Genomic DNA, 10,737 nt, shown 5'->3' on the forward strand with positions numbered 1-10,737 from the left:
ACTATCTTTACAAGTATGTAAAGCACAGATCTTAACAGAGTCCCTGGCACATTTTAGGGTGCTCAATGATAGCTCTTAGTATTATTACACAGATTCAATAGTGTTAGACTATTCTGCATAATGGAATAAAGTTCCATCAAATCTCACTAACTTTAATGCAAACTTGGAGACATTTACAGTATTGTAAACCATTAGAAAAAAAACTTTCACAATTGAAGTTAAAATCACTGTATCTCAACTATATTCTCTTTACTGTAGCTAATTAAAAAGAAAACAACTCAAACTGTTTCTTTCTCTATTGTGCTTTCATTCCTTCTCCAGTAAAATATGTTAGCAACATAATCAACTCTCTAAATGTAAGCAAACTGACAAATGTCTGGATTTTGTATCTGACTTGGCACCCCTCCCCTTTTAAATAATAATTCATTTGGTATAAACACATATAATGAAATGAATCCACTCAAAGTCCCTTTAATGATTGCCTCAATTGTTATTACATTCTGTAGGCTTGTCAGTGGATTTCCGGTTAACTAATGCACCATTTAAACCCTTAGTAACTAGGAATTGTTCCAGTTCAGCCAGCTTGTATTCCACGATCCTGAGGTTTACCAATATTCGCTTCTGCATAGCTACTGAGTGTGGGAAATTAATTAAGATATCCCGAGAGAGACTGTTGACCGAAAGACTCTTATCAGTATTGCTCTTAGTTGACTGAGTAGAAAAGGATGATCTTACTAGTGCAAGAGAAGTTGAATTTGATGACATTTCACCAGTGTTTCTCTGTAAGGGAAGGAAATTAAACATATGTAGTTTATTGACTTTAGCAATGTCCAAATACCACCAAATAATAACATTCTTAGTCTTGATTTACCAAAATGAACTGATTGACCTCCCCCAAGATTAAAAATCTGTTGAATGAATACATTGATTTGGAAATATGTCCTTCCCAAACAAAGAGTGAGAAAAAAATCAAAGTAGCCTTCTGATGCCAAAATACCATAGCCTTGGCTTACATTTCTTGGGCATTCCAGTAGGTCTATACTTGGACCCTGTTTGATACTTATCTAAAAGCACTTCACTTGGAACTTTAAACATCAGCAGGAAACCCACATTTTGACCTTAATTATCTGTGATGTCCCCTCCCCCACCCAAAGCTGTCATAAAGATGACTGAAAACGAAAATACAAGGGAGGAAGAGGCAAACAGAATCACATGGGGGTAGTAAAAGCCAGAGAGGAAGAGAGTAGGTACAGTTTCTTAAAATGGGAGGGGGCAGATGGACACTTTCTGCTGTACTTTTCGAGCGGATGAAAAACTCACCCCATCACCTAGTGACTTGGGGCTTTTCACAACACAGTACAGCTGTGGAACTACTGGTCAACATGGGAGAAGTGTGAAGTCAAGAGTCAAAATCTGAGTGCTTTCAAAGGAAAAAGGAATGGGGTGACCCCCGCCTTACTCTTACTTTACTATCTATCTACTCTCTTAAACACACCTCCCTCCCCAAGCCATGTATTTGTCGAGCTTCATCTAATTCCAACCGCTCTTACACACTTTACCTGAAACCAGGTTTTCCAGAAGACAAACATGAAGGCGAACAGAATGCTGCTCACTAGTAGGAACAGGAGACTCATGGTGCCTCTTCAAACCTCTTCCCTCTTCTCGGGCACTGAGGCACTCAGCTGGCAGTTGGGAAGCAGGGGGCCGCTAGCCGCCCGGGAAGCCGAGGGCCACGATGCTCAGCGTCCCTCACTGCCTGGTGCAAGTGGGACGGGAGGCAGCGTCCAGCTTTATATACGCAAGAGAGCGTGTGACCTCACAATTGAGCACGCTCAGGGGGCGGTACGTCATAATCTGATGACGTAACACCGGCTTGAGGGGAAACCAGGCGGCACATACCGCACACCTGATCACAGGATAGTTAGAGATGGTGGGAGAGTTTGGGATTTTCAGGAAGCTGAAACGCGGTAGAAGTAAAGACACCAAATTGACTGGCTAAATGCTAGATTTTAGAAGTGCTCCCCCCCCCCCACCTTTTTTCTGTTAAGATTTTTTTCTCTGCTGCAACCACTTCATTTCAAAAACAAGTTCAATACACTGTAAAAGTAGTTACCTACATAATGTGAGTCGTGGCCAAATACCTCCTTACCATCCCCGCTGCTATTTTAGGATTCACTCCAACCATATTCACATCGGGATAATGTACGTTTGTGCCACTGTACAGTTTAAAAAGTAATTCCAGGTCCATTTCTCTATATAGTCCTCACAATAATTTTATGCTATAGGTATCTTTAATGGTGTGTCTACTTCGGGAAATGCAGAAACAGATTCAGATGTTAAGTAAACTCATTTGAAACTAGTAGCAAAAGCACAGCTTGAATCCACAGAGTTTGAGTTCTGAGATAAACTCCCATTCCCTCATCCTCATCCCCATCCTCAGGACCTCTACCTACAGTTGTGAGCCTCAAATATTTACTCTTCTCCACCCAAGGAATGGAACAGCATATTTGGATTAGTTCATGAGAAGGGACAGATACAGGAATCATTGTACAAGTTAGAAGTGTTCAAGAAATTCAGGTAAATGTACAAGATGACACTGAACTAAAAGTCAGTACTAAAGCCATAGCCAGGATAATCTCAAGATAAGTGTCAAACTGTAACCCACTAACTCTGCTTGGGGAATAACTCACATCTTCATAAAGATAGGAAGGAGAGGAATTACATTTATGCATTTTTATATCAAACTGTTTTCCCAATTATGAGTTCAAACCTTAAAGATTTATTTAACATGTATTTATTAAACACCCATGTAAAGGGCAGGCACTGTGCTGTATTCTGGGAATACGATTATGAGTAAAACTAAAGTCTCTGCTCACCCAGAATGTGCACTCTAGTGTGAGAGATAAATAGTATTCAAATACAGAAATAATGTAAAAGTATTAATGAAATAACTGATAACAGGAGGTACATGATGGCACAGAAGCATATGATAGGATGGGAGATGTAAAGGAGGGTAAAAGTCCTGGCTTTATGACTTACTCAATCAGATGGATGGCAAATAACCAAGTATGGGGATGGTGATCATGAATTTGGTGTTGGGCATGTTGAGTTTGACATGGTTTTTGTCAGGTTGGTTTATTTCTCTTCCCCGGTTCTTGTTTTGTCGCAACAAAAAATTGGAGTGATGGACCAAAAGATGTAGAACATCCAACTCAAGCAGACAGAGATTTTCTTAGTCCAACACTCCCAAGAGAGTTGCCCTCATCCTTCCTGTCAAACCCTCTCGGCTTCCCCCTTTTATGCTTCCAGTCTCCTCCTTTTGGTTATGCCTGATGCAAAGTAGGGATTGCACCCACCACCAATCAATGAAAGGGAAGGCAAATGGGCATATGCTCAAGGCCAATTGACAATTATAAGTTATATAACAGCAAGTTGTATTATTTATGTCTTCCCATAATTCTGTCATAATTAGATGCAGAATATTCATGAGCCCTTAATAAGCTCCTAACTGCCTAAAGTTACTTGGAGAAGCCCCTGTGGTCATTTTGTATCCACTTGTGCCTAGGGTGCATGTGCAGGAGTTGAAAAGTGTGGTTATTTTGTAGCATGTCTGTGAGCTCTCCTGGGTGTTTCTTGGATGGGGTTCAGAGATAGGCTTCCATCCCTTACAGCCAGGCCTCCTCTGGTTGCTCATGTCTAACTTCCAACCTAACACTTTGAACCATGGAATAATTGACCTCAGGGAAATAATTGAAGATATACATTTATGAAGCATCTGCATGAAGATGGCAATTGAAGCTCTAGATGTGTAAGAAATTCCCTCATGTCAGTGTAGGCACATAATTGTGGTTAACACTTAATTTCTTGTTTCATCAAATAAAATTGAGTGAAGCCCAGTACATTGTCTCCAACAATAGAATTTTGAATTTTGATCCTACTGGTATCCAAGGAAGCACTTAAGAGATTTTGGAAAATAGTCTAATCACACACATTGTTGCTAACCATTGACGTTTTTGCATTTTTTATTGTGGTAAAGTATATAAAACATAGAATTTATCATTTTAACCAATTTTAAGTGTACACTTCTGTGGCAGTAAGTAAATTTGCATTGTTGTGCAACCATCCATCTCCAAAGCTTTTTCATCTTTTCCAACTGAAAATCTGTCCTCATTAAACATAAGTTCCTATTCACCCCTCCACTCATCCTCTGGAAACTACCATTCTACTGTCTGTCTCTATGAATCTGAATATACTAGGTATCTCATATAAGTAAAATTACACTTATATTTGTTGTGTTGTGACTTGCTTACAGAATATAAGTATAATGTCGTCAAGCTTCATCCATGTTGTAGCCCTTGTCAGAATTTCTTTTCTTTTTAAAGCTGAAGGATATTTCATTGTAACAATAACTTAAACAAATAAATAGACTTAATTAAAAGAGAAGCAATTCAGTGTGGGCAGGGGAGATTCATAAATGTATTGGGAACCCTGGTTTGTTAGACTCTTTTGTTTTGTCATCTTCAGTATACATCTTCCACCTCATGGTCCAAGATAGTTACTGAATTGTTCTGTTACCAGGCTGGTGGAAAATGTGAAGAAGGATGAGCCTCCTCTCTTTTAAGGAATTTCCCCAAAGCTGCACATGATACTACCACTTTCATTACTGGCCAGAATTTAGATAAGTTGTCAAATCTAGCTACAAAGGAGGCCAAGAAATATAGTTTTTGTTCTGTGTACTGAGCCAAATCAAAATTTATGGTTATGCTACTGAGAAGGAGAAGGTAAGGAGTTATTGAAGGATGTCTGTCAATCTCTCTGATACCTTCTAGAGAAGGAGAATTAGATTTTGTCTCAGGATAACAACCCATCCTTGCACCCATAAGATGCACATGAACTTCATCATTTATAAGGACTTGGCTGATATTTGAAGATTAGGGAAAAGGAGAGGGAGGACAGCAATCTGGCTTGTTCAGAATTCCATCCTTCTACCTTTTCCACCTTGCCTTAATTGAAATTGTCTAAAAATGGTTCTTCCTTTCCAATTGTTGTTCTTCCAGAATGAGTTCCAAGTAGATCACGCCTATTCAAGGCCATATGACTGGGCCTACTGCATTAACCATTTATACATGGATGCTTTTTCCTTTTAACTGACATAATTTTGTGCTGAATGCTATAAAAACAGAAGAATATAAAATGCTTATTTTATGAAATTCAATTAGAACATAATTTAGAGAAACTTAAAAAAAAAGAACAAAGAAACATATGTTGATTTTTTTCTTTCCAATCATACATTCTCTAGTCACACATTTCATCAACAGAGGGCATGGTAGGTTTGTTTCATTTCATTTTTTTCTGGTTGCTCTGTACTTTTCAACTATAGCTTCCTTTCATTTGGAATCACATCATACAATCCACAGTCAAATAAGTGAGTGGTATGTTGTATTTGTTAAATATACCACAGATCATTGATCACAGACAGCATAATCCGGACTTCACTACATATAAATTGCCATAGAATTTTGCTGAGAACATGCCCTTTAAAATTAATCAGATTGAGTCAAAATTTCTACACCATATTTCTTCTCTTTAAAAGAGGAAGAATAAAGATAATATAGTTATGATCAACCCTAACCTGAGATTTTTTGTTCCTCTATCGCCATATCACCCCTGATGTTGTAATAGAGGCAAAATAAAAAGAGTATATAATCTGAATGATGATGCTTAAATCTGGTATTTTATTTTCAGTGACACTGTTTTCCTTTAAGTGACATTTAGAGCTTATTTTAAGTGACCTTTAGATCTGTAATCTGTTCTGGAAAGTATTAAGTGACTTGGAATAAGAATTGCTTTTAGCTTTTCTACTAAGAGAATGAGCTACAACGTCCATCTCAAATTGAGACTTTAACAATTCGTTATGTTTGTCACTGAAACTTTGAAATGCCAACCTGAAAATTGAATTAAAATATAATTTTCAGCCTTTTCATAACTTGTAATAATGGAAAATGTTGATAATTGTTATTAATGTCAGTGGGAAATTTAAGTACAATACAGATTTTTTCTAGTGATATTTATATTTGAGTTGTTTAAAATAAACCAGTTTTTTTTTTGAGGAGTGGTGTGTGTGTGTTTGTGTGTGTGTGAGCACACACATAAGTGATACCTTGAAAGAGCTTGATAGAGCAAACCACAGGATAAATCAGGAAGAAAAAAAACCTTCCAAACAACTCTATTAAATGTCCAGGGAGATTATTCATTACTTTCCATTTATTCAACAAACATTTACTGAATACCAGGCACTGTTCTAGAATAGTAGGGATACAGTAGTGAACAAAACAGACAGAAATCCTCCTTGCAGCTTATATTCCATTGGGAAGCTGTATTCAAATTCCCACACTGATTATTTGTTGGTTTTTCTTTTCAGATTTTCATGGAGTATTTAAACAGTCAGTGATTTAAAAAGTCAGATCATGGCAAATGCATTTTTTGAAGCTAACGTAACCCTGACATAAAATCTTTCCAAGTGTAACACAGAGGATTGAAAGGATGATACTCTTAAAATGAAAAAAAAAACCTAATACAAAGCACTAAGCAAATAAAATATGGACAATATTTTAAAACTAATATCATCAAATATAGTTTGTTTCAGAATATTAGGATGACAACATCAGGAATCTCTAGTATATCATTTCCATAGGTCAAAAGAAAATTATATAAGACTATCTCAACAGGTGTCCAAAAGACGCATTTGCTAAATTTCAACATCCATTTTTGGATTAATTAAACTAAGTGTTAATTTTTTAAAAACCTGGGCATGAAAGAATAGGCCCTTAATATTATGATATCGAGAAGAAAACAATAACCAACATCTGTAACAACAACATATTGGGGACATAGTCAAAATCAAGAACAAGACATGTGTGTTGCATCACTATAATTATTTAATAGTGGTATAGAAATTCTAGTGAATGCAGTAAGAAATATCTGCATAGAAAATCTAAAAGATTCTAAATAAAAATCTTAGAACTAATGACTTTAGTAAAGTGCCAGGAAGCAAACTCAGTGAACAAAGAGCTTTCTTATATACCTATAATAAGTGGGGGAAAAAGTGAAAGTGTTAGTCGCTCAGTCGTGTCTGACTCTTTGTGACCCCCATGGACTGTAGCCCTCCAAGCTCCTCTGTCCATAGAATTTTCTAGGCAAGAATATTGGAGTGGGTAGCATTCTCTTCCTCCAGGGGCTCTTCCCGACCCAGGGATCGAACCTGGGTCTCCCACATTGCAGGCAGATTCTTTACAGTCTGAGCCACCAGGTAAGTCCTGTACTGATAATAGCTAGTTAGAAAACATAGCTGGAAAATGAGACCACTTACAATGACAACATAATATGCAAAATACCCAGAAACAAAAAACTAAAAATTGGCTGAAGAAAATTACAAAACTTCACTAGGAGAGAAACAAGATTTATGTAAATGTAGAAGAAGAACATGTTCCTGGATAGGAATACTAAACAACATAAACATGCCAAGTTTTCAAAAATTCAGATGTAATTTACCTGTAATTCAGATCAAAATCCCAAGAGGATTTTTGAAACTTAAGAAAGTGATTTTAACATTCATCTGGAAATTTTAAAATATGAGACAGCCTAGAAATTTTTGAAGGAAAAAATAAAGAGAAGATACTTGCTTATATAAAAATGCATTAAAGAAACACTTTTTAAAACAATGTGGTGTTAGAACAGGAATATGTGGATGTGGAAAGAGATTGGAAAACAGGACAAAGATGAATGCTCTAGTAGAAAATTGATAAGAACATTCAAAATGAAGCAAAACAATTGACAAAAATCATGATAATAATAATGCTGTGGGCTGTGCTCAGTCACTCAGTCATGTCTGATTCTTTGTGACTCCATGGACTGTAGCCCGCCAGCTCCTCTGTCCATGGAAAGTTTTCCAGGCAAGAATACTGGAATGGGTTGTCATTTCTTTCTCCTAAAGATTATACTGAAGTGAGAAAGAGGCTGGATCTTGAAGTCATGGAAAGGCAAAAGATGATGGTGAGCAAGAAGTGGACATATGTGTGACCAAAGTTTATTAGGCATTGCTATTAAAACTCATAGTATGATGAATACTTTGGAGGAGTTTAAAAACAAGGTGTGACTTCCACTTCCAAGAAGCAACAATTTAAATCTTTCCATATGACAAAAGACAAGGTAAAATTAGGAGATACGACTGGGAGAAGACAATGCCAACAGGTATAACCAAAACCAGTTGAGGGGTCAAGAATCCATAAAGAACTCCTTTACATTTGTTTTTTTTTTTTTTTCATTGTTATCAATAAAAGATGGTCAAAGAATATGGACAAGAAATTCACAGAGGAAGAATATGAATAGTCAATAAATATCCAAAAGGATCATATAGTACATCTATTCTTAATTTTTTTGAGGACCCATCACAATTTTCCATACCGTCCGCATGAATTTACATTCTTATTAACAGTGCTTGAGGGTTCCCTTTTCTCTACATTCTCACTAGTATTTGTTATTTCTTGTCTTTTTTATAATAGACATTTTGACAACTGTGAGGAGATAGCTCATTGTACTTTTGATTTGCAATATGGTGGCACTACAGGTAAAGAGCACGCTTGCCAATGCAGGAGACATAAGTGACATACTTTCGATCCCTGGGTCAGGAAGACCCCCTGGAGGAGGGCATGGCAACCCACTCCAATACTGTTGCCTGGAGAATCCCCATGGACAGAGGAGTCTGTTAGGCTATGGTCCATGGAGTTGCAAAAACACGAGCATTACTGAAGCAACTTATCCCAGCACAGTTCAGTTCAGTTCAGTTGCTCAGTCCTGTCCGACTCTTTGTGACCCCATGAATCACAGCACTCCAGGCCTCCCTGTCCATCACCAGCTCCCGGAGTTTACTCAAACTCATGTCCATCTAGTCAGTGATGCCATCCAGCCATCTCATCCTCTGTCGTCCCCTTCTCCTCCTGCCCCCAATCCCTCCCAGCATCAGGGTCTTTTCCAATGAGTCAACACTTCGCATGAGGTGGTCAAAGTATTGGAGTTTCAGCTTCAGCATCAGCCCTTCCAATGAACACCCAGGACTGATCTCCTTTAGGATGGACCGGTTGGATCTCCTTGCAGTCCAAGGGACTCTCAAGAATCTTCGCCAACACCACAGTTCAAAAGCATCAATTTTTCAGTGCTCAGCTTTCTTCACAGTCCAACTCACATCCATATATGACCACTGGAAAAACAATAGCCTTGACTATTTTAATTTCATGGCTGCAATCACCATCTACAGTGATTTTGGAGCCCCCAAAAATAAAGTCTGACACTGCTTCCACTGTTTCCCCATCTATTTGCCATGAAGTGATGGGACCGGATGCCATGATCTTAGTTTTCTGAATGTTGAGCTTTAAGCTGACTTTTTCACTCTCTTCTTTCACTTTCATCAAGAGGCTTTTTAGTTCCTCCTCACTTTCTGCCATAAAGGTGGTGTCATCTGCATATCTGAGGTTATTGATATTTCTTTGGCAATCTTGATTCCAGCTTGAGTTCTTCCAGCCCAGCGTTTCTCATTATGTACTCTGCATATATTTTAAATAAGCAGGGTGACAGTATACAGCCTTGACATACTCCTTTTCCTATTTGGAACCAGTCTGTTGACCCATGTCCATTTCTAACTGTTGCTTCCTGACCTGCATATAGGTTTGTCAAGAGGTGGATCAGGTGGTCTGGTATTCCCATCTCTTGAAGAATTTTCCACAGTTTATTGTGATCCACACAATTGAAGGCTTTGGCATAGTCAATAAAGCAGAAATAGATGTTTTTCTGGAACTCTCTTGCTTTTTCGATGATCCAGTGGATATTGGCAATTTGATCTCTGGTTCCTCTGCCTTTTCTAAAACCAGCTTGAACATCTGGAAGTTCATGGTTCACGTATTGCTGAAGCCTGTCTTGGAGAATTTTGAGCGTTACTTTACTAGCGTGTGAGATGAGTACAATAGTGCGGTAGTTTGAGCATTCTTTGGGATTGCCTTTCTTTGGGGTTGGAATGAAAACTGACTTTTTCCAGTCCTTTGGTCACTGCTGAGTTTTCCAAATTTGCTGGCATATTGAGTGCAGCACTTTCACAGCATCATCTTTCAGGATTTGAAATAGCTCAACTGGAATTCCATCACATCCACTAGCTTTGTTCATAGTGATGCTTTCTAAGGCCCACTTGACTTCACATTCCAGGTTGTCTGGCTCTAGGTGAGTAATCATACCATCGTGATTATCTGGGTCATGAAGATCTTTTTTGTACAGTTCTTCCATGTATTCTTGCCACCTCTTCTTAATATCTTCTGCTTCTGTTAGGTCCATACTATTTATGTCCCTTATCGAACCCATCTTTGGATGAAATGTTCCCTTGGTATCTCTAATTTTCTTGAAGAGATCTCTAGTCTTTCCCTTTCTGTTGTTTTCCTCTATTTCTTTGCATTGATTGCTGAGGAAGGCTTTCTTATCTCTCCTTGCTATTCTTTGGAGCTCTGCATTCAAATAGGAATATCTTTCCTTTTCTCCTTTGCTTTTTGCTTCTCTTTTTTCACAGTTGTTTGTAAGCCCTCCTCAGAGAACCATTTTGCCTTTTTGCATTTCTATTCCATGGGGATGGTCTTGATCCCTGTCTCCTGTACAATGTCACAAACCTCTGTCCATAGTTCATCAGGCTCTCTGTCTAGG

General features: G+C 38.0%; 1 protein-coding gene across 1 annotated transcript; it reads right to left on the reverse strand.

The window, feature by feature from the left end:
- Nucleotides 1–483: 483 nt before the first annotated feature.
- On the reverse strand, nt 484–1,634 carry CT83 (cancer/testis antigen 83). Its single transcript, XM_061137523.1, has 2 exons — nt 1,560–1,634; nt 484–780 (listed from the first exon to the last, which is right to left on the reverse strand). Exons 1-2 carry the CDS (start codon nt 1,632–1,634, stop codon nt 484–486), a joined length of 372 nt encoding a protein of 123 aa, XP_060993506.1.
- Between the last annotated feature and the right edge of the window lie 9,103 nt (nt 1,635–10,737).

Source organism: Dama dama, chromosome X (genome assembly GCF_033118175.1).
Source record: "Dama dama isolate Ldn47 chromosome X, ASM3311817v1, whole genome shotgun sequence".
NCBI lineage: Eukaryota > Metazoa > Chordata > Mammalia > Artiodactyla > Cervidae > Dama > Dama dama.

Excerpts from the sequence above, each read along its gene's own strand:
- CT83 (XM_061137523.1), bottom strand. The coding sequence starts at position 1,634 with ATGAGTCTCCTGTTCCTACTAGTGAGCAGCATTCTGTTCGCCTTCATG. Across the intron at positions 781-1,559 it reads TCTGGAAAACCTGGTTTCAG|AGAAACACTGGTGAAATGTC; the intron begins GTAAAGTGTGTA and ends CTTCCCTTACAG.